General features: G+C 40.5%; 1 protein-coding gene across 2 annotated transcripts in view; it reads left to right on the top strand.

Moving 5' to 3' along the window:
- RARB (retinoic acid receptor, beta) overlaps positions 1-24780 on the top strand; it is a 214142-nt gene that overhangs the window by 142240 nt on the left and 47122 nt on the right. For both annotated transcript variants that reach the window (XM_009324186.1, XM_009324187.1), the window contains 2 exons: positions 1682-1830; positions 23651-23792. In XM_009324186.1, the coding sequence (XP_009322461.1) occupies positions 1682-1830; positions 23651-23792 (291 nt within the window). The remainder of the gene's footprint in view (positions 1-1681; positions 1831-23650; positions 23793-24780) is intronic.

The following is a 24780-nucleotide window of genomic DNA, read 5'->3' as shown; positions in this document are numbered from 1 at the left end:
GATTATTGATTCAAGCAGGATGGCTGTGCAGAGATCAATAACAGAGCACTCTCTGTCTCTCTTAAATACCAAAAAATTACTGTTGAAAAGAAGTGATCATTCTCATCTCTGTTTTCATTAAGAAAAAACTTCTTTAAAGTTTGCTTGGTGCAGTAGGAACCTGTATATTTTTGGTTTGCCAAGATTTAGTGTATTTAATGCTGAAAAAGATAAGTATAGTTCTGGACTTGTCTTATCGTCACAATTTATGGAGCCACATGTTATTGTACTTTTCTGTTTCTTCACAGCCTCATTATTGTTAGATATATAAATAAATTGTTCCCGTTGGAAAGATATTTCTTTGCTTAGAATCAGAGCCTTTAACACTTCACTCTAGCATTTATTTTCTTCTCAAGAAATGTCCGTCCTTGAAGTTGATAGTAGCTTAACCCAAGTAAAAATGGCAGAAAGGGGCCCCTCTCACAAGTAATCAGAAGTTGCATCGTGCTCCATGATGCCTTCTGTGAATTCTGCAGGACACGAGTTGACAATGAATCATGAGTTTAATACAAATGTATCATCTTTGTAATCTGAAAAATATCATGTACAGTAAATCTTGTCTAAGATTTTCCATTGAGTAATATTCTTTAAGGCCTGCTGTTAGTACTCTTGAGATTTAGCTCTGCTGATAGGGCCTAATATTTCTGGATAGGTCTGAGTTCACAGATCCTGTCATTTCTGTGTATCTGTTGAAAAGTTGGAGGGATTTATCTGAGAAGCAGCAGAACGGCTAGGTGAAACATGAAAATGTATTGCACATCTACAATAAATGTGAGGAATGATGACAGCATATCACAGAAAACTAATGCAGATGTTTTGGAAAGATGTAGTTCGCATGTCTTATCTCGCTTCGTAGAGCTTTCACGTCCTTTCCCTGAAAGGGATAACTGGCTTTTCAGCAGGTTCAAAACAAACGATCACCTAGAAATACTAAGGCAATAAAGGGATGTGGGGTCATAATGTGTAAGTAGCTTTTTCTCGGAGAGGTTTCCTGTTAGAAATCCAAAGGTAGGTAAGGAAGTGTTGCTGGGTTGTGCTAGTTTTACAGTTTAAAAAAAAAGAAGACTTATTCAGGTAATTCTCACTTCAGGTCTTATACTTAGTCATTTGTCTCTTTACATATGTCCTGATGCATGCCCCTAACCTGTTGTGGCAGAATTCCACATTGGAAGCATTACCTTTTGTAGACAAAGGCAAGAGATACAAGAGCTCTCCCAAAATTAGGTACCGATTGGAACGGTACATGCAACAAACAGTTTCCCTTCGAAGGCTGATATCCAGCGTGCACACATGGATCCCACACAATTCAATAGGCTAAAACCAGCCCAAGGTTGTCCATTTTTGGAGCCTGGTAAGAGATTCAAGCCATATATCTGATGAGAGCTGAAGCTTTTGTGGTGTTGAGTAGCTGGATCATGAAAAATGGTCAGGTACTTAAAAATAAGCTTTTGAGGCTATAGCATGTAGTCCTGTCACTGCTTGCCTTGCTTTAGTTCCCCTTAAATTTTGCTAAGAAAGACAACTGAATGTTTATTATACCAAGATAGATTTGGGCCAGTTTGATAGTTAAAATACAGTAAATAATTAGTAATTTAAAATTCATTCATGAATCATTCGAATATATTTCTTTTTTCTTTTGTAGCAGTTGAAACTCAGAGCACCAGTTCTGAAGAACTTGTTCCGAGCCCTCCTTCACCACTTCCACCACCTCGTGTTTACAAGCCCTGTTTTGTCTGTCAAGACAAGTCATCCGGATATCACTATGGTGTCAGTGCTTGTGAGGGATGTAAGGTGAGTGCCATCATCTCCCTTTCCTTTTATAGGACCGCATTTCATTTTAGAGAGGGGCAAAGCAATAAAATTTGGTGTGACTTGATTGTCTCCAAAGATGCCTGTACCTTTCTTGTGTGAATTAATTCTGACTCATGAGTAAAGCCAAGTAAATGACCATCATGCCTGGAATTATTTCCCTTCATAACTTCTGCCAAAGTGTGTCTTTAAGGGACTTCCCTAAGTGTTGACTTAACTTGAGAATGTGATCGTAGATGCAGAGATAATCAAAGAATAAAGTGAAAGCACATTAAGACTCTTCACTGTCCGTCTGTACGTCAGGTGTACCCTGAGAACTCACATGGCCGTTGTCTGCTCTCAGCCTGGCTTTTTCTATGAGCTGCTACCTCTGTGTATCCAGGGGGTGGGATTTGGGAACAGGATCTGATCATCTGGAAATTCTTGGCATAGTCTCTATCTATCTAACAAATCTGAAATCAAATTGGGAATTTAAGGATTAGCAGGTTGGTATTCACAAAATTGAATCTGGCAGACTACAGTGCTGGCACATCTGCTGCTTTCCAGTGCTGTGATTGTCAGAGCATGAATTGACTATCCATAGGATGCAGTAATACGATACACCGTTCTAAAGTAGAGAATGTCTAAAGACGAGATACACATCAGAGAAGCAATGTCAGCTAAACCATGTGTGTATGGCAATAATTAGAGGTGTACATACAATGAATGTTATGTGTGCAAGGAAGAAGGTAGTGCGAAAAATGCTAAAGAAAAGATACCATAGGATGGATGCTCTCATAGTTAACTTTATTAGTTATGGTACTCTAGTGCAACGTTCTTTTTCAACAGTTAAACAAAAGACCTATGATTTTCATCCTTCAAATTAAAATAGTTGTGTGGTGCTTAGTACAGTGAAGATATTAATGTATGCCAAAAATGTGACAGCTGCTATATCCATATAAATAAAGTTATTAGAATAAAGTAATAAAAGGTATTTTGCTGGTTTATTTTTGTGAAATGTTATAATATTTTTCAGATACTGTTCAGTTAGCCATTTTTACTTTATCCTTTTAACTTGCAACTTCTTCCATGCTGCTAGCCTTTTGTAGTGACATATCATAGTCCTGGGTTTGTGTCATTAGGCAAAAAACTATAGGATTGGAGTCTGGTTTCCCCCCTATTTTATAACTGTAGATACTGAAGTAGTGAAAGTAACTATTTAAGCTTACCTCAGTTTTAGAATCTCTTTCTGGTATTGAGGTTTTTCTTGGATATCATGTCTGTATTTTTTTCTTTTAGATGCCACAAAACTATCAAAATTTAAGTGTCTGTTAGGAAGAACTATGGTAAGAATATGCTGTAGCTGATTTCATTAAATAGGAAACCTCATCATACTCAGATGCTAACAAACAAATGGTGATGTCATTTGCTCACCCACATGTTCCCTCTAAGCACAGATGTATTGCAGACTGTGGCAGAAAAGTCACATGTGTCCCTAAGACTTCATTATTTTTGAAAAATATGCAAAAATACACTGTATGGCTTTTATTGGCATACTGCAAAGCATTTTCATAAATAATTAAAGCAAGACCACACTTGTCAAAATACATGAAGAAATCCATCTTGTAATGTGTTAGCCATTATTCAACAACAACAAAAAAATTATGTTCACTTTTTGCTAATTTGCAAGATGGGGTAATTCAGCACTTAGCAATAGCTGCCGTTAAAAGGGGAAAAGAAAAAAAAGATACGTACAAAACCTGTGAGTCTATGAGAAATAACAAGATTCCAAAGCAGTCACTTGGCTGCTTAAGACTGGTAATGTTTGGGTTAGTTGACGCTAGCTCTTCAACAGGTTGGACTAGGATTTTATGAATCTCTTCCAGTGATTGAATCAACTTCCTTAGTGAGTGCCAGGAACTGGCAAAGAACACGATGAGACCACTGAGTCAACTAGTGGTCCCTTTGGTGGACAGTCTTTTACTACATTTGCTGTTCGAAGTTGTCTGAGCTTTCAGGTCAACAGAAGTGATGTGCTGGATGACAGCAGGCAGCAGTACGTGACCACAACACCAGAGACAGCCTCAGAAACCTCTACGTTGCCAGTTTGTACTTTTTCTCTGAAGGATGTTACCCTTTTCTCTTGAGCCCTTTTGGACTGTTTGGTTTATTTTTCTTTTCCTTCATCTTTGCTCTACACTTGCTTTCACACATTCATTTCTTGGTAATGTACCATAAGAAAGCTGCCACCTTGTACTTATTTCTAATCATCCAGGCTCCTGCCTGTACTCAAGTCTACCTTCACCCTCAGTTCCCAATATAAGTTCTTCATGCTTCTCTCTCTCTCTCTCCAGCCTTCTTCATACAAAAATTTAGCCAGTTGCTTTGTGAGCTTAAATAAGCACTGAGCATTGAGCACTGCCACTAGGGAAGCCTTGTCTCCTGTGGATCTCTGCCTTTCAGTTGGTTAACCCAGGTTTATTAGAGAGCCTGTCTTTCATTGAAGGCTTCTGCTCGGTATGGAGCTGGAGTTTCATGCTGATTCTCCGGTGAATCAGGGAGCGATAATAAGTAAGAATTAATGTTACAGCCTTTTGTCTACTTAGGAAACAGATTTATTTCTCCTTTACCTCAACACGCATCTCCATGCAATTTCCAAGACCTTTATTTTCTTTGAGGTCTGCAGTTTCACTAAAGCTGACCAACGTGTTCAAAAGCTGTTGGGATGGGGAGGCAACCTCGCTTGTGGACATGTCCACAACCCCACATGGCTGGGTTACACAAAGCTCATTCCATAAGAAGCTAGACTAAGATGTCAGCTGAATCAAGTATCAATTATCTTTTTTTCCTCTTTTCCTCTGACCTTGTTGCTATTTTCTCTTTTTTCACTCTTATTTCCACCATTTCTTTCTTCATCTGATTTGCAATCTCTGTTCTGTGATGTTAAACCTTGAATTCACTCTTTTTTCCTCCTGCATTGCACCTCCCTCTGCTCTGAGGTCCTTTTCTCAAGTCTTTTCCTTTTTTCTTTCTGACTCATTTACCTTTCCCTTCAAACTCCTGGCAGTCTTGTTTCTCAAGGGAAAAACAAATGGAAAACTCTGCTCATATTGTATTTATCTAATTAGGGCCCCATTCTTTTTGTTTTTCTGTGCTGGCTCTCCCATGGTTTTCTTCTAGTTCTCTCTCTGTTTCCTTCTCCTTTGCCTTTCTGCTTTGAGCTCCAGTGAAGCTGCCGTCACAGTGATCATTAGCAGTCTCCATCTAGTGCAAAGGGACAGCTTTCTGTCCTCAAGGTTTTGGGTTCATAACTGCCTTTGATTCAGCAGGCTTTCTTTTTCCTGCCTTTCAGGTCTCTTTAGATTCTCCTCCTATTTTGCTTACTGTTTATTCAATGTCTCCTTAAATGGCTCTTTATCCACTTCGTGATGCTGTTCCCTGAGGTTCAGTTCTTTGGTTTTCTGTCTCAAAAGCATTACCTACTGAACTGTTTTATGGTAGACCAATGGGGGAGGTCATGGCAATATTCTGCTCATAAAGGGGGTATTTTTAATGGGGACCCTTCCAGCCAGGAGCCCTTGGAGAGCTGTGGATGGTGATTATGACTTTCTGATACTCGGTTTGGGAAACACTGCACTGGAAATTTTATCTTCCCTAAATTGTCACCAGCCCATGGATGATTTCCAAAGTTACCCCCATCTGTGACTTCTCCCCTGCTATCTTTCCCTGGATAGATAGCAAGACACTCTTGCTTGTCTCACTGCTACCTTGGGCACAGAGCTCATGAAGACAGATTTTTCCATCCTCTCTCTTTGTGACATCACCAACTGTGATTTCATGGAGTGCAGTTTTTTCAGACATCATGCCATGATGACATCATTTCTGATCTGCAGCATTGTAATTCACACAGTTTGTTGTCCTTTTTCCTCCAGAATCTGCCTTCAGCTTCCTTCATTGTTAAACCATTGCTGTGGTCTTCTCGTGTGGTGATTAGATTGGTCCCTTCTCCTGTCCTTCCTTCCTCTGTTCCCCTTCACTGTCATCCTTGGACCTTATTCTTTCAGGTACCTGGAACAACCTCCTAAACTCCTTTGCCAAACAATTTCTCAGTGTTCTAAGCACCCCTTTTTTAGTGATCCTTCTGTCTAATTCATTACCAGAGTCTTCAGTACTGTGCCCCACTAGAAAGACTGTTCTGTGGCTCGTTTTGATATACTAGTCTTTTAAGGTTTTTAGGGGCTGGAGTATTTCATAATACGCACTTATGAACCACAGTGAAAGTTTAAGAGCTGTCTAAATAATTTTAAGCTATCTTGTTTTCTGATTTTAGTGTGTTCATGCTGAAAATCTTATTTGTGATTATAGATTTAGGGTACCTGACTTCTTGCCTTCCAAATTTGAAATTTGGGAGCTTTCAGAAGGTTGATATCCCCAGCTTTTTCTCAGTTTCATCAGTTGAATTCAGCAGTCAAGATTTTTTTGGTGTTTTAAACTGGTTAAAAAAAAAAATCTTGGCTTTGTGTTTATTTCTGGGTGTTATGCTGCAAAAGGCTTATGCGCATCATAGCCTGTCAATGGCTTTCTGTGTAAGAATCCCAAAACCAAACTGATCTTCACAGTGCACTTGTATTTTGTAAGAAAAATTCCAGAGCCGGTCCATCTTTTTATGTGTAAATTACAATACATTGACAATATTCAACTTACAACTTTTCCATTTTGTAAATGGTATGGCATTTCAGAGGCGGGTTTTGGAATCTACTCATGTGTTTCATGGCCTCAGTTAAAGACTTCTGAAATCTCCCCCCTGCCGCCCCCACCCTGGGTCTCTGCGTGTTGCTAGATAGCACGCAAACAAATTCCATACAAAATGAACAATTTGGATGTATCCAGCTGGTACAAGTGGTTATAGGGCTGGCCTCACCGAAAGCTCAGCTCTCTGGTCCTGACTTGACTCGTCATTGTAGCTGGGTTTGCAGAAAGGGAGACTGAGTGTAGTGGGCTGGATTCCCCAAACAAATGCCATCATTGTGTGGGTGAGGAGGAGAAGCTGGTGTTCTGGCAGCTTCAGCTGTCTCTGAAAGCCTTGTCCCTTGTTCTGGGTGTTTAAAAGATGGCATTCCTCTGCTGGCAATCCTGCCCGGATTCCTGGCTTGACTTTGGTGGGCAGCAAAGATGCCTAGAGCAGTTTCAGGGGAGAAGACAGTGCAGTATATAAGAGGGAAGGTTTACGGTCCAGCAGTTTTGTCTGAATGATCAAGATCTGCCTGTTGTTGATGCTAACGGACAAAAATGTGGATAAATCTACTTCAATACCAAGTGATCCCAGGTCGGCTTTTATGATAAAAGAATAGCTTTCCTTCCATCAGAGTTTTCATATAAAATCACACCTAATGTGGGATCATTAAATTAAAAGGGTAGCCACATTTAATATATTTTCAAAGGTCTTCAGCTGTGAAAGTATGTCTATTTGTTTGACACCTTCCTGACTCTTTTTTTGTTTGTTTGTTTGTTTTTTTTATTGCAAAGACTGTAAGCAGTATGGAAGATAGCCATTGATATAAACCTTGAAATTTAGGTCTATAATTCTGTAGGACTGACTCCCACAAAAAAAAAGAAAAACATGTAGGAGAAGAAAAAAAAAAAGAAAATGAAAGTTTTTGCTTTGTCCAGATTTGCTGATCCATGTGGCTATTTAGCTTGGGAGAAAAGCTGTCATTTTGTTACAGCTTTATCTTATTTGCTTACAGATGCAGTGGGAGGCAGTCCTACCACTTAACTTGAGGCCCAAAATTAGTTGCCTAACTGAAGACTGGGCTCTCTCTGCAGTCAATGGAGAGAGAGGAGCTCCTCTGATGGCTGATTCAGAGCATCTAAACTAGATCTACTGTGGGTCACCCTCCCGAGCAGCCTGTCCCCACGAGCCATTGGGTTAGGTGCCCAAAGTACAGCTGTGTTAATATTGTCCGTGATGTCCCCCATGGTTATGTCCCTCTGGACACTCAGAGGGTTGGGGTTCCCCTGTTGCAGGACATGAATCCGTGATCAGCATCGGTCAACAACAGATTCACAAAATGCTACTGACAGAGAGTGGAACTAGTTTTGATTTTATTTATTTAAAGTTCGATGGCAAGGGTATTATGCTTTGGTCTGCAAGAAATGTGGATGAGTGGCCTAAAATATTTTAGGGATTGTTATAGCAAAGTTCCCTTTATGGAACAGTGTCCTTCAGGACAGATGCCTTTTTCTTTTAATAATGCCTCTTACTTCATGCGAGGACAGATTTGCATTTTCTTAGGCAGTTCTGGGATTGTAGAGGGATCTTAAGCAGCAGTTCTTTTTGATAACACTACTTTTGCACGTGTTAGCTTCTAGCTATGATTTAATTATATTTAAGCCTATATTTATGCCCCTTTACTGGGAATTAAGGATCCAGACATAGAATTTTCTCAGTTACTTAACACTAAAAATAAAAATAAAAGCAAACCTCATAAAACCAGCTACCTAATATTCTGTATATTTGTTTGTTTGACTTTGTTTTTCTGGCATGCTTTAATCACCTACAACTGAAACAAACAGTAAGAAATGTAAAGTTGAAAATGCTTTTTTTCTGAGCTTTAAATATTTGGTTACAGTCTGGTTTGTATCAGGGAAAGAAGTAATATTGTTTGCAGCAATGCAATTGTAAAAGCTTCTATCGGTTGAAAGAAAAATACAGATCAGCTTGAATGATCAAGCTGTATTCATCTCCATTTAAGCTGTATTAGTAAGTGACAGTGCCAGCAGCAGAGATGCATGCTGTCGTTCATGCACAGCTATGAAAAATTCCTCAAATCATAGAAAATTGCTCCTAGTTTTAGCTAAATCAACAATCATTTTTTAGAAGGTGAAAAATGTATTTTGAGATACATTTCTGCATACTATTAATATCATCTGATCTTAAACTGTAAGCACTTTGCAGTATAGCAACGTTCAAAGCCATTTGTTTGCAGAAAGCAGTGCCATAAGCAGAAAGACATTAAATGAGTTGCAACTGATTTAAATGTAGTACTGAAAACGTGGAATTTTTATCTGTTCCATACTATCAGAGGAGACTGGATTGTTTTAATGCTGTCTTTGAGATGTTAGTTTTTAAAATAACAAAACCAGAAAAGCCAGGTGTCCTTTGAAAAGCTGGTTATCTGTGTTTCAGTAAGTTCTTATTTTTTCTCTTTGTTTGGAAGATAAAACTTTCACCAGGTACTGAATTTATTTCCAATTTTTAAAGGAAGGGGAAGCATATATTCATTGGAAGTCCACTGAGAGCAAGGAAACATGATGAAATAGATGGGATCAGGAACAAAAATTTTACGTTACTGTATATTTTAAAATCTCTTTCTGGGCTGTGTGAATGACATGGAATGAAGGAAAAAAATTGCCAACCATGACAGATAACAAAAATGAAAATTGTGTTGTGCGTTTGAATGCCATATTTGATTTCCAGTGCTTTGGGCTCAAGTTGTGGATTATACCTCTGCTGCTCCCCTGAGGGACAGACAAAGAACAGCAGTATCTGTAGGGGGGGTATAGCACATACATCCACAGCTAATCTTCCTCTTATTCTGCCTGTTGCCCTCAGTCATAGACCAGTGGTTCATCTTAAACTGTGAGAATAGTTGTTTTTACTAATTACTTTAATTTTTTTCTGGCTGCGATGCCGGTGCTATAGAAGTGCAGAGATTATCCCAAATTACTTTCCAACCGTGCTAACCACGCTGCTCCAGTTATTTGTGAGCACAAGGGCTAATGTCCTGTGGAAACAGGAACTGGAAACTACTCTCTCATTTTGCATAAACTGTCAAATAACGACATACAATTGTTTGGCTTAAATCTTGCACTCCCTTCTCGTGCAAAATTCCCAATACTGTCAGTGAAGGCTTTCTCAAAAAAGAACAGCGGCATCAGACTATTAAACTATGGTATATTGGTGACCAGCCACATTTTGGGGCACTGCTTTGCCGTGCTGTGTACCTGGCTGTACCAACGAGCACTCCTCCTGCGTGCAGCCATCTCCTGTGGCCGGTTTGGATGCAGCTATTCCGTTTCAGAGGCTGAAGGAGTTAACTAACGTAGATGTGGACTTTCCCATCGTACGTCAGCCAGCCATAGTGCCCATGATTGTCCCCAAGAGCATTTCCTAATATAGATGTAGCCTTCATGCCTGCTGACCTTGGCCTATCTTTTCAGGGTCTTTGGCCAATAACTAGTCCATAACAGCTACAGTTTGTTCATTATCATTATTATTATTATTATTATTATTAAACTAAAATTGTTGAGTCTTACTCTTCTGGCAGTGTCTATTCCTTTCTATACATGAGAATACACACCATAAAAAGAAGAAACTTCAGATTTACATGTGTATGTACCTGTTGTTATTGGAGTTAAATCATGGTTTCTTGCACCAAGGTCGGTACTGAACAGTCCTTGTAGACGTGTTTGTCGCGTTTCTATCCAACTTTCACCTGCCCATAGCTGTTCTGGCTTATTAGCAGATGGCTGAGAGCGTTCACACCGGATCAGTAACATGCGCATGGTTTGCAACAGCTTCAACAGAATTAAGTAAATTATATGTATGTGTAAAAGCGCTGTCTACACAAATCACATCGTGACGTACCTACAAGAGATGCCAGAAGCAGGTGGTCTGTGATTCAGGCTGGTATGCTTGCCTGTTGAGAAGTCCCCTGGCTTGCATGCAGTGGATGTGGAGTGTGTTTTTATTTTCCTGTAAGTAGGTTCTAATAGATTTTACCTTTTCAATTTTCTTCACTAGAGAGGGGGAAAAAACTTCTATTTTGTTCACATCTTGTCAATCTATTTCATAGCTCTCCATTAGTTTAAGGACCACAGTCCTGTGCACCCCCAGAAAGTTGTTACAGTGTAGGAAAAAATGCACCTTTCCACTGTGTTTAATACAACATTTTATAATATGATCTTTAAAAGTATTGTTTGCAGAGGTAATTCAGCGGATAAGGAAATATGGATATATGAGCAAACATCTCAGAAATTAAATAGTCTGAGATTTTCTATTAACAGTAATAGCCTACCTTTTTTTTTTGCACTATGCCATATTTATTTATGCTTACTGAACAGCAACTACATAAGTGTAAAATTACAATGAACTAGCTTTCATTTTCTAACACTGGAACTTTTTAAAAAGAAACTGGGTAATAAGACATTGATAGAGAAGGATATACAAGTAATTGATCTGTTGAATTTAGATTTAGGATAGCTGGCTGGACCCTACAACAAAGTGCACCGTTTTCCTTGGAAGAAAGGGGAGGGTAGAATATTTTGCTGAGTGTGGTTCTGGCTGAGTGTTGACTGTGGTGCTGGTGAGATGGTTGGGGTCACTGTTCTGCTTGCTTTAGGTATCTTTTTAAATTGTAGTTTGCGTTTTTCTTAACAAGAACTTTAAGATTTTCTGATTGGCACATCTTAGAGAAGTAAATCCAAAATTAAGGGGTTTCATAAGTGTACAAAACGGAATTATCTGTTATCTAATTCTGTTCACTTACATGTTAAGGAGATATTCAGATGCTCTTTTATTTGCTACTTAGTTTGAATTTATTTTAAAAGATACACCTATCTGTATTTTCTGGTTATTGTAAACCATCACCCAGTCCATAATCAGTCAGCTTCCCAATTTGCAGAAATACTCTGATTGGCCTTGGAAAGTGACCTTCCATTGCTCTCTGCGCTTACTGACCGACCTGCTAATGGAAACAGAGGTTCTTTCTAATCCTGAATGAAGTGTTTCTTTGAGGAAATTTCCTAAAGGGGTATTTTCTTTAGCTTCTACTGGAAATGGAGTGCAATTCAATTTGCAGCATGGATCCCAGAGCTGTTCAGCTTTGCAGAGCTGCTCTTCGTGAAATTTCAGTCTTGTGCTATAGCAGGAAAGACAATTGGATGTAATTTTCCAAGATTCAGTATTTCCGATAAAGTCAGCTTTAGAGATGCTTTCTTCAATTTGTTTATTGTATATATTCTTCTTTTTCTTCCCCCTGTAGAAAAAACAAATGCCTTACTAAAAAAACTCTTCCATTTTTGAGTAGCTGTTCCAAAAATCAGAAACTGCCAAAGTTAAGATTATACCCATGTGCCTATCTTTTCCTCTTTGTATCTGGATTTTGCTATAGTATTTAAGTACGGATACCCTGTTTCTTGAGTTCCATCTAAAGGACATACATGTTGGGTCCTTCTTCCTATTTTATATTATTTTGATTGTTGCACAGGCACTTTCCATATAGAGGAGACACTTCTAGATGTGACATCTGTGCAGCTCAGTACTCCAGTTATAAAAACTTCTTGTAGTGTTAAGGAAGCCACGCATCAAATTCTGTAATCGGTAGTTTTGGTATATTGGTATAGTAACTGTTTAATTGGTGTACTACTGCAGCTGGTCTGCCAAATATTCAGGGTCCCTACTCATGAACTGTTCTTTCCTTTGATTAATAATATGCAGGAGTCCCCACAATTTCCACAGCTCAATTCAGGAGACAGCTGAGAAGTAGAAAGACATTTTTGTGTATAAAATCCCTTATGATTTCATATGGCCATGCTTAAAATTTCTCATTTAATATATTTTAGTGGGAAAAGTTACTATGCAATAAAAACTTACCATAATACCTACGTTTAAAGGGGAAAAGGTATATTGTTTCTGGATCCCCTGTCTAGAATAACGGATACATAAATTACAAGGTGAGACGGCAGTTGCAAGTAGTGCCAAAAACTGTAGATTTGGTTGGCTGTAAATGCAGTCGGCGATTTGATTCCAGCTATAGTGAACCTCAGTGTCTGCTGGGGACCCTTCCAGCACCAGAGGGGAGAGCCAGCAGCCCCCCACCACGGCATGTGAGCAGGGTCTGCCATCAACCTGGCGGCAGGGAGACTGATCAAATGCTGACGGAGCAAGTTTGTTCCTGTTTCAGAGTCTCTTTAAAAGTGACAATTTAATGGGACCCATTACTGTCAGCTGTGGCCAGTTCTCTCTCCCTCCTTGCAGGTGCTTACCAAGGAAAGCAGAGATTTATAGCCGTGGTGCAGCCACTCCCATGGGCTACTGTTCACTCCTTCCGCGGGTGTCCTGGCTGGCTGCTCTCCAGATGAATCTTCCCAACAGGAGAGAGGTCTTCCCTGTCTCTGGGGTGCTTGGCTTGCTTTGGAGCCCTGTGCAGCTATGATAAATACATGGAAATTATTAGGTCCTCACTTCAGAGTGCACTGTGATCCTCGTGTACTCTCTGCTGATCCAAATGAGCAGGAGTGCTCCACATTTAGGAAGATTTAAGCAGAGCGTTTCAGAGAAAGCTCTGCAGCCCATCATTTTTTAAATGAACGGGCACTACCACTTTTTTTTTTTTTTTTTTAGTTGGGGGATCAGGGCATTGCTCAGATGCTGCTGCAAATGGTTTTAACCAGTCCGTGTTTATCCTTAAGGATGCACGGTGACTGCTGTGTGTACAGAAACAGAGGTGAAAACTGTATTTTTTTTAAAGGAAAGAAGAAAGGGAGCATTAGGTGAACAAGAGAGATGCAAGCACAGCTCCCAGGAGCCAAATGGATGAGCTAACTAAAAAGACCTTTTATCTTGCCCCAAGTCCATGTGATTTTCGTGAACTGAAAGAATGATCGTCTTGTGATTATATGAGCTCTGTACTTGAATCTGGCCATTGATTAAAGTCTGGCAGGGGAGGGAGAAAAGAGGAAAACATCTTGCTAAGATTTTCCTGTGTTAGATTAATCAGCCCCAGTTCATTCACTCGTCTCTGAAAGGTCATGTTTTCTCATCGTCAAAGTTGCCCAGTCCCAGACTCTCCCTTGCTTCCCTACAGCTTGGCTGAATGAACAGTGGTGCCCAACACCAGGCAAGGTGGAGGCAGTGCTGCATTTGTCCTGTAAGCTACACTGCTTTTTCAGCATCTCCGCATGATTTGTGTCAGGTTTTGCAACAAGATACATATCTCTGATTAGTGTTACCTTAAGAGTCCTTATTTCTTGGAGGAACTAGTCAGTTGATTCCTCTGGCTCTGTGCAGTTGTTAATCCCCTGCACTGGCACAGATTGCATTTCATCCACCTTCCTCAGCCTGTTTTTCCATGTTGTTGAGACTGTTTTGACCGTGTGTACTTTGACTGTATACGGGAACCGGGCAGAGGGGTATGGCCACCATTTCATTCTTAAAAATGGTGGGTTTGCCAAGCTGGTCCTGCTCCAACTCATCCCTCTGCTGTCGCCTCTGGTAATGAGTTTCAGCTGCAGTGTGGAAAGGTAATTTTCCTTGACTACTGCCAGTACTAGAGAGCCAGACTTGCATGTTTCTGGGTGTTTACTTGAACTCTGTTTTCTAGTCTCCAGGCATCCGAGTTTCACTAAACTCTACATTTTACAAGGTTTAGTGGGTAGTTCTGTATTAGCAGAGTTTCTTTGTGGCTGAATGTGGGGGAATGAGAGTGTAGCATAAAGTAGTAAGTACAAGATATTACTTGCCAGATTTCAAGAGATTTGATACAATATGTTTGTTTAGAGATCAATTGTCAAAATTAAGAGCAAAAAAACCAATTGCGTGTGTGGATGAGCCATTCAGATGGATGCCTGAAAAACATACCAGGAAGCGTAATGCTCAAGACATCTGGTTTATTTTGGCATGTTTATGTCCATGTTATTTCTTCTGAATATTTTTGGGTTGCTTTCTGCATTGTTTTCGTATGTCACTTCATCCCTCCTCAGAAACTTCTTCTCTGCTGCGGATCAGGCACGTTTTAAAACTCCTCTCAGGTTGGACAAAGAGAATAAATAGAAACATGCTGGGTCTTGAAAACAAGTGGGAGCTGTGCTGTGGCACAGCCAGAGTGAGGTTTTTGCCAGCCATCCTGGCAGGTGGGTGCTGGGCCAGCACCCACACGCACCCACCTGGCTGGCCAGGCTCAGGCTTGGGTGCTGCATTGGCTCCGGGTGGGCTGGGGAGAGAGCAGGGAACAGCTGGCTGTGCATGCAAACTGTGTGAATCTCTCTGCTAGAGCAAGGGGAATTGCACTTCAGCCAGCTTGCAGGCATATATAAATATTTGTGGCATAGTTTGCATTATTATTTCAGCTGAGCTGTAAACATTTGGTTGCTGATAGTGGGTTAGAAACTAGCGCCTCTATAAATTTCAGTTGGTGCAGAAGTTGCAGGGATTTTTTTATTGGCTGACAATTAATGAAAGTCCCTGTGCCTCTTCTGATAAATAACTGTGGTGCCAAATATGTGCGGGAACTCTGCAAGCCTTTGTGGTGAAGGCTGGGAGGGGAGGAGGAGGAGGATGCAAAGCTTGCCCGTGTGGGGAATTTCCTTGGAGCATGCACATACCTTTTTTCTCCCATGTAGGTTTGTGTTTGAGCTTGCCCTTTCCTCTTCACGTGTTTTCATCTCTGCCAGCAGCTAAATGGAGAGGCTAATTTGAGAGACTCCTACAAGTAATTGCAGCATAGTAATTGCATAGCTGACATGAGTTTTTTCCTTGTCCTGCCTGCTGCAGGAATCTGCATGTCACTGCATGGGTATAGCTTGGCGGGGATTTTTTATTTGTTTTTACTAGGAGGTCTACTACTTTGTTAGAGTAGCTGTTGCTTAGTGTCTTTCCTTTGTAGCTCTGTGCAAAAAGTCCCATGTATGTCTAGTAAAATTGTGACATTGTCCTTGGTAGATGATCCCCCTGCTCCCGCCACCCAAAAAACCCAATGGATAAAACCAGAGACCCAAATTAAGGGTATAAACCAAAATCAATCATACATTTGGGGGGGTAACAATTTGGAAAGTCTTTCCTGATACTGTGCTTCCATGCAAGAGAGCAGCTACATAAATGGTTTGGAAAAGTGTCATTCTTTATGAAGAAATACTGCGCTTAATTAATTCTTGCTCCTGGGAGGTCAACCTGGGGCACTCATTATTGTCCTAATTGGTCGTATAAATCCTGAGGCACTGGAGGGGAAGAGAGGAAAAAACGATGAGCAGTTAACAACATACAGCCTTTTGGGTAAGTGCTAGCCAGTTGTACGACCATCCTAGTGACATTTTATGGTTTTACTGGGTTATAGGTCTGGTCCTCCACAAATTAAGTTAAAGGGAATTTATTTGCATAAACAAAAATATAAGAAAATAGCAAAAAGGAATAATTCATTTCTGAGTTCTCCATTAAACTGTGTGAAATAACTCAGTGCGCTGCAACTCGGAAAAGCGTTTCTTTGATCTCCTGTTATTCGTATTAAATTGTATTCATTACTCTTCCCATCTGGAGTTTCCTAGCAGGCCAAAAATCATCCTACGGACATTACTGAAAGGAAGTTAACTGTAACTTTTTAATTGTATACATGTCATCTCCTTTTTTTTTTTTTTTTTTTTTTTTAATTTGAAGAAAGCAAATGGAAGTGCATACCAGTGCCTTCCTCTCTGTTTAAATTACTGAAGTGGAGAAGCAGAAAATCTCAGCTGTTCTTTCCCCTCACATATTGTTTCAAGGTGATGACTGTTCTGTCTGGAGACTTTGACATGTTTGCTAAAAAGGTCAGGAGTTCAGTGAAAATTGAAATTGTGGAGAAATCCTTGCATAGTCTCAGGGATGCTGCGGTACCCTGGCTGGAGAAATCTGGTTGCTGTAGATTTGCAGCCAAATGAACGCAGCTCCCCTGTTTCGTCGGTAGCTGCTTCTCTGCCAGCTGGCCAGAGGAAGTGTTTTAAACTCCCCGGGAGGAAAAAAAAAAAAAATCAATGTTTTGACAGTTTGGGGCATGTTTTTAATGTTAGGCCAAGGTTTGTGAAATCAGAAGATGTGTTGGCATGGGGCACCATGAAAAATGGGGTTTGTTTCCAGCCTCACCAGTGGCTAACGGCTAATTGGCATTAGTAGCCCCATGAATAATTTCCTTCAAGCTCTGTCATCGAAATTGGTTTTTTTGCTTGCCCTCTGAGGCCCACAAGACACTTCTCACCTTAGAAACTATTAGGATTTATCAAGTGTGGCCTGCCCTGTCTTTGCTGGAGAATTTCTTGTAGTTGCAGATGAGCATCCCCATTTTGGTAGCTTAGGGCGGGGTGACACCTTCCTCATCTGCCTGTCCCTGTCCTCTGGCCCTTTTTTTAAGAAATGAGAAAACCCTGAAACCCTCAAGCTTTTCCATTTGTGTAAAAATAATGAAAAGAGAATAGGCCTTTTTTTCCCCTTAGTGGGTTGCTCTTAGTTCCACAAGTCTGTATTCCCGTATGTGAGACGTGGGATAACACCTGCTTATTTTTATGAAGTGTTTTGAGTTCTGTCGATTTAAAACAACAACAACAACAAAAACAACAAAACACCACCCTGGTTTCAATAGCAAATTTGGTTTTCTTCGGCCGTGGAAGGTTACGGCTACTCTTCGTCTGCAGAATAAATGGCTAGATGAGATGAAATGTGGGTGGCGAGCAGAGAGTTTCTGCTGGAAATAACAGCAACGACGGACAAACCCAGAGCACTTCCCAGGGCAGGCTGGTTCCCAGCCCCTCTGCTGCCGGGCGGCTGGCATCTCTAGGTGCTCACTACAAGCTATTGACATTTAACAACATTTATTCATTTGTTTTTGCAAAGATCTGCCTGTCCTGCCCTGACATACATCATCAGCACAATTTCCCTGCTTCCTGGCAGCAAGCCTTCCTCTACTTATTGTTGTAGCTGCTTCCATTTTGTGCCGGTGGTGGTTTCCAGCCACAATGTCAGACAATTAATTTGTTTATTCTGCAAGCCATGATTTCCAAAGCATGATAGACAGTGCAGACATCCTGGAAAAGTGCTGTGCAACTGGGAATACACTCATTTTAGCTTCCTTTTAGATAGCTGCTTTGGCAGCTTTCGTAACTTGTGGGGTCTCGTGTTCTGGCTGCAGCCATTTTGCAGTGTCTTCTATACTATATGGAATCACTTAACAGCATATGCCGTGGCTTTTAGTTCTTTTATAAGCCTTTCTATGCAACTCCAGTTGTGGGACTGCATGTTATCAAGGCCTTTCAGAGCAAATATCCCTGGTTAACAACTAAAAATTGCGTGTCTCTGCCCTAACCTGACTGCTGATCCTACCAGGACTTTATGGGGAAGGGGTTTTTTTGTTCCTTGACTGCTGCCACCTGTAATAAAAATACTGCAAACCACGTTCAGTTCACGAAAGTACGTGGGCAATTCCCTGGACACAGAGCAAAGTAGTTTTGTGTAGATCTCATCACTGAGAGAGACCTTAAAATGTCTCTCTTGATGCTCTAGAGAGAGCAGGAGTGGGGTCCTTACCTTGCCTGTGTACGTTTTACAGGGTTAGTAAGGATAGAGGGTAACTCGAATGATTAAAATAAATAGATTGAAAAGAGGCTATGCATCACAAACAGATTTGTTTTGTAAAAAAAGTACATATTTGTACAGCCCCTATTTCAGATTAAAGCTAACAGCAGGGGTTTCAGGTATGTTGTGGGCTAGGTTTTCTTTTCGGTTGTTACTGGTTTTTATCTTTCCCTTCAGAGCTCAGTCAGTCAGAGTTTATAAATGACTGATAAACTGTACCATAGAAAAGTCTTCCTTACTCCTTTGTTTCTTTTATGATAAAGCAACAATACACTTCACTCAGAAGCTTACTTTGCAAATTTACCAAAGAACGGCCTCTAAATCTGCAGGAGTCATAGCTGGCTGCCTGTATTTGGGGGTAATCAAAGCTGAACCAGATGAACCGAGCAGGCTGTTCAAACAGATCGAGCTCGCAATAGCCCTTCTCTGCTGATTACCCTGTCCCTGCCTGGCAGTGCAAGTTTTCAAATTGTAAGCCCGCTACATCTGCAAATAATGTTTGGCATGCCCTTTGCTGGCAAAATATTTTTAAAACGTTTTTGAGATCAAATGATCCATCTCTTCATGCAATGTGCGTAACTTGAGCTCTAAATCATCTGACTTGCCAAAATCAACTGGACAGTGAAGGTGAGGGAGTTGTATAGATTCCCTATCAGATATGTAAGGGTAGCAGTTCATGCTAACAATTCTGTAAGCTTAAACACTTAACATTATCTTGAGGGCTCCTGCTTAATGACCTCCTTTGTATTCAGATAACCAGTGGCATAATGGCATTCAAAATATTACTGAAATAGTTAATATTCTCTGTAGGCACCACTGCTCTGTACTGAGCTCTCTAATTTTGACACACTACCAGGCAAATACTACAAAAGTGGTGAGTGGAATGAGGTGGATTTTTTTGGCATTGTGTTGAAGTTAGTTTGACTAAATAGGTTATTTAGTTCTAAGCAACAGACCTAGTAAACTGGGTTTATTTGCTGCTTAATACATATGGTTTCACGTATCATTCTCTGCTTTCAGTGCAGCAGATAGGATATCAACACAATTAAAAGTGAAAAATAATCTGTCTGCTCTGCCAGTGGTGGATGCTGAGAGAACACACACTGATACAATAGATTTCTGAATAATTTATACTCAGCATTTTTTCCTTGCACTCGGTAAATGAGGACACCTAATGTGGCATGGTCAGAGTGATACTCTATCTGTCATCCATTAAGATAACAAGATTGGTGGGCCTCGGAGGAACATGCCATAGTGCGCAGAAAAGATGAGATTAAAAATTGAAACGTTTGTCCGAAATGCTTTGTGTAAAGGATGCCAATAAAAGCAGCTCAGAAGGACGGAATTAATTCATAAGTGTGATTTCTGCAAAGCTTTGTTTGTCTTCGCTAAAATAAAAACACAAGATCCGTGTTCCTTTCAAAAGTTGTGGATAAAAGGAATATTAGAGCAAATCACTGTTCCTGATAGGTCTTCAGTAGCTTCCTCTACTTTAAATTCAAGTACTTTGTAGGTGCTATCGAAAACAATTATGTATGACAGTAATGCTTTATGTCTCACAGAATGTTTTTTTTTTTATATTCATACGGCATTTTAAATTACAAAGAAAGAATAATTTGTGCTTGTTTTCGGCACAGGAGTGTCTCATCTCCTGTCACAGGGTGTTAATTTGGACAGGGTGCTAAAATATTTGCATAAAAAATTGCTCATGTAAATATTCGGCCAAACAGATTCCTTTCAAGGTAAATGTATTACAGTAGGTAGTAGCTTGTTTTCCAAGAGCCAATAGGTGCTCAAAGTTGATTAATTTATAAGCAGTGGTGGTTTGCTGTCTCTGAAGTTTCTGACAACTTCTTAAGGTTAGGTTGCATTTGGATTTTCTTGGGTTTTGATGAAACTGTTGGGGTTGTGAGACTAGATGGAAGTCATTGGACAAAAAGCACTTGGAGGAATACGTGGGCCTGCTTCTAACTTGCTATTTTTAGTGAAGAGCCAGTGTATTATACCTGTGCTATCTGGAACCCAGCCTTGAAATGGTTTAAATGTGCTTTTCTGTTTAACTGGGCAGCAAGCGCCCGCTCTGCCCATCCCCGTGTCCTGCAGGCTTTTCTTTCGCTGCAGAGGTGCTGGTAACCAAAGCCGGTGAGGTGCAAACCCCCACAGAGGGATAGACAGGGCGCTATCTGTTTTTTTAGCCCAGTGTCAGATTCGGGAAATGTTTCTGGGCATGATCCTATTTGCAGTGCCACCCAAAACTCGCGGCTGCACGGCACCGGGCTTGTGGAGGCGGGTGGGGAAACCGAGCCCCAGCGCCCAGCAAGTGCTCCTTGCCCACCAGTGCTTGAAATCCTGTCACTTCCCCCTATGATGGCTTTGGTTTGGGGTTTGTATGCAAAGAAATGAAATAATATTTATAATCTGGGCATTTTTCTTAGTGCCTGTCCAGAGGAAATTTTAATGATCAAATCTTTTCAGTGACATATTGCTGAGATCTTAAAATAAGCTTGCCACAAATCTTAGTAGAAATAAGTGTGGTCTTAGGGAAGAGTACGTGGGGAGTGGGCCCTAACATGCTGTTGAGAAACAGGCCCTTAGTTTTGAGCAGGATCACATTATACCTTTTTTCACCTGAATATGTTACAGAAACAAGTTCATTTTTCTTTCTGTTTCGTGTGTAACTCCAGGAAGAAAATCAAATACAGGTGTTAAAAAGTAATTTGTAAAACAATAGTCTAAGCTTCCACAATTAATATCCTCATCTATATCTTTCACTCTGTGTAGGACATTGCCTGGGGAGGTTAGGCTGTTGAAGAAACTGTCTTTGTTTCGACCTGGAGATCTGCTTTTTCTGAGTTTGTTCTTCTTAAGCCTTTTATATTAGTAATCAGTTCATGAATGCTTTATACTTGCTGTCTGCAGAAGTTGGATCACCTTTTTCTGTTGGGCTGTATGGTCAACTTCGTATGGTAAGGACTGAGACAGCCTCCTCTGCTTTCCTTCCTGATGGGCTGTAGTTAAACCCTAGGTTAAAAGGATGCAGAAGCTGCGTCTAAATATCAGAACTGATCAATCACTGGGCGCCATTAGCTACTGGTTATATTTTGGTGAAGTACAGCTATATTTGGAGGAGGCTGTTTCCTCTTTTCTCTGTATTGGGTGACACTTTTGAAGCTCATATTTTGTTTCAGGTAATGCCTGTGTCAGTAAGCCAGAAGTCTCTCAAGCATGGATGCACAGCAGCCTCTGCCCCAAAGCATGTGCAGGCAAAGAGAAGGCTTTGGGGGCTGTTTTTTTTTAAATTACTCTAGTTGTTCAGCGTGGTGAGACAGTTGCTGCACAAGAGGGTCATTTTTGTTCGTTTGCGCCATTTTGTTTCCTGCTCTGTCACACTGGTGGTAGGAGAGTTATTCCATCGGTGACTGTGGGTGTGGATTTACGCGCAGCACTGGATTAAGCCAGGGTGGCTGCAAGGGAAGCTACCAGTCTTGGCTTCCCCTACCTCTTTCCAACTAAAAAGTAGTGACCGAATAAGCCATATAGAGACCCTTGAACCAGCACAGCTCACACTTTCCGTCTGTTGAATTAAACCAAAAGAGATGCTATAGACACAGTTCTAGTTAGCATCCTCAGCAATTACCTCAGAGCCGGGCATCACAGTTAGGGGAATGTCAAAGCAAGAAAGTAGTAAGTGAATGTTAGCATAAATTTTCTTCTCGGCAAGTAAACAAATGTACACACGCTTGCCATACGTTCCATTGCAAAGATTCAAGCAGCATTAATGATCAAAAGTGTGGAATATAAAATAGCAGTGTTATTGATAACTTAAAAGGTTTTAATTGTCTAAACAAATAGCTTTAAATTCTTCTTCTGTGTCCAGTAGCTTAAGGAAAAGAAAGAAGTGAAGAATTTTTATTTACCTCTTTGATGGGAGTATTAAGTATCTTCTTAATCAGAGGAGCTAACCTCAGGATAAGGCTTGCCTGTGCAAGAGCTGTGGAAAACTATTGCCAGGGGTTACGTGATTAAGGAGGCATTTTTCAGTTCTGAGTGAATTTGAGGTATTTTCATAACATTAGCATCTATAGCATGTTGGGTGTGCAAGGAATTTATGACCAGCCCTTACTGACTGTGCCTGCCCTACCACTCCCTGATCATATGGCCAGAAACTCTCCCGGTTAACTCTGAATGATAGGGGGTTTTGGCTTTTGAACTACTCGCGTATCTCGGTGAGCGCTTCTAGGAGAGCCAATTTTATAGCTTGCCATGATTGCATCTTTAGACAAATGCATTGTGGGCACAGAGCTATCGTCTGCAGCATCCAGTTTACCGCTTCCCTATAGGGTGTAAACATGTGGCTGGTTGAAGAGTTTTAACCTCTTAAGCCCTCCAACAAATATTAAATTGCTAACTATTCTTCCATAATGCTATGATGTTGACTGAAATTTGACCCTGGTGCTTGCTGAAACGATTTTCAAAATCTGAGTGAGAAGGTTAAATAGTGCTGTCAAATTTCCAAATGTCTGTTGCAGAAATACTTTTGCTGAATATCTGTGGGTTGAGCTCTAAAATGCTTAAAGTAATCCTCTTTTTTTTTCCTTCATTATTATATGATATTATCTAAAGCTTGGGTTTTAGTGCAGATAAAGAAATTAACTTGGTTTTTGCCTTTTTTCTGTGCCAGCTAACCTTGCCATTTATGGCTGTTTTTCTCTCTTTTACTTGCCGAAGGAGGAATCCAGTCAAATGGTGTTCCTTAAGTACAAACCAGACCTCTAGTTCTCTTTAATTTCTGTTCAAGATCATTGTAATTACTTGATTATTTTCACAGCTGTATCTGAATAAGAAAAAAAATGCTGTAATTGGCAACTCTTACAAGTTCACAACTCAATAACCTGATGCTGGAACTCTTCCGCCTGCAGAAGCCTCATTAATTGCTGTAGGAGTTCCAGCAGCTAAGAAACCTGGGTTTCAAATTATTTCTCTTTTTACGTGCAGCCTTCGAACTAGAGAATCTCTGCAGTAACAAAAATGGATGGGACGTTTAGGCTGAGAGAGGCTGTTGGTTGTTGGATGAGTGTTTGACTTCCAAGCAGATCTGTTAGGAAGGCTGTTGTTTACCCATCTCATTACTACATCCATAAGCCCAAACCATTTTTATTTGAGCTTTTTTTGTATAATCTGGGGCTTCATTTCCTGAATGCTGTTACTAGTTCCAGTTTTGTTTATTTTGGCCTTAGGTTGCATTATTTAATTAGTTTTTATTTAAGAGATGAGTCTTATGTTGCAAGAAACAATACTAAATTATAATAAGACTGAGTCTTTAAAGATGCCATACTCCAGCCACAACTTTGAATTTATATTGTTATTTTAAAGCAATGTTAGTGCCTGTCTCTAAGGGTTATGGGAAGCTCAAAAGTTTATTTGATTTCTTTTTTTTCTTGATTTCAGGGCTTTTTCCGCAGGAGTATCCAGAAGAACATGGTTTACACATGTCATAGAGATAAAAACTGTGTTATCAATAAAGTTACCAGAAATCGCTGCCAGTACTGCAGACTACAGAAGTGCTTTGAAGTGGGAATGTCCAAAGAATGTAAGTTGTCTTCAGAAACAATTTATCGTTTGTCATATCCTATGTATATGTGGCAGTCCCAAGGGAAGAAAAACATTATGTGATTATGTGACCGAAGCCAGTATCTGCATTCATATGCACAGAAAGGAGTATGAATCTTACACACAACTTCACACCTGTACTTTAGAAACTTCTGAGTCCTTAACTTTGAAGCCTAAATGCCATCAGTTAAGAACTTCTAGTGCAACACGCTGCCTGTGTGATGTGGCCACCCTGTGTGAATGTGAGAATGCCCAAGTGGGTAATTTCCCCAGCTTTTCTAAAATAACAAACCCACAGCTACTTCCTTTAAGATTGCATTATCTCCCTTCTGCTCTGGAAATGGCTTCTGGGGGCAAGGGCGTAAGGTGAACAGTGCTGGCTTCTTAAATTCAGTTTCAGTCCTCCCTCTGCCCTGCAGACCGGCTCATGGCTTTGCTGGGCTTGGTGTCAACCCAGGATATCATTTCATGAGGGCTTCCCACTGGCTCTCATGCAGCAGGCAGCAGCTTTCTTCAGCCTTGCACCTTCTCCCTCGCGCTAGTGCAGGTGCTTGTGCCAGAGGCCCTCCTTTTGGTGGTAGCTCCAGTTTGTGCCTTTTTACAAAGCTGACAGTACAACAACCTTGAGTCTTCTGTTCTTACCAGTTGGAGCCTCTCCGAAAGGTGAAACAAGCTGGCAAATCCTCTTCTAAAGCTGCAAAGCCAGTAAACCTGACTATGTACAAGTGCTGCCGAGTGCACAAAAACCCCAAAAGATTTTCCTCTCCCTTCTTTTCTAGAAATGTGGTCTGCCCTTTAAAGTAACATTTTAAAATATTTAGGTAGAAATCAGTGATTATTCTCTTTTTCCAGTTTATTGATATCCCTGTCAAGCATGAAAATTTAGCTAAAAGCGCCATTCTCAAATCCCTGTGGGGTAACGCTTCTAAAATGTTCTCATTTTTGACTGGAGTGGTTGCAGTAACAAA

Source organism: Pygoscelis adeliae, unplaced genomic scaffold (assembly GCF_000699105.1).
Source record: "Pygoscelis adeliae isolate BGI_AS28 unplaced genomic scaffold, ASM69910v1 Scaffold25, whole genome shotgun sequence".
In the NCBI taxonomy this organism is placed as follows: Eukaryota; Metazoa; Chordata; class Aves; order Sphenisciformes; family Spheniscidae; genus Pygoscelis; species Pygoscelis adeliae.
The sequence above is the reverse complement of the archived record's forward strand: the minus strand, read 5'-3'. Positions and strand labels throughout refer to the sequence as shown.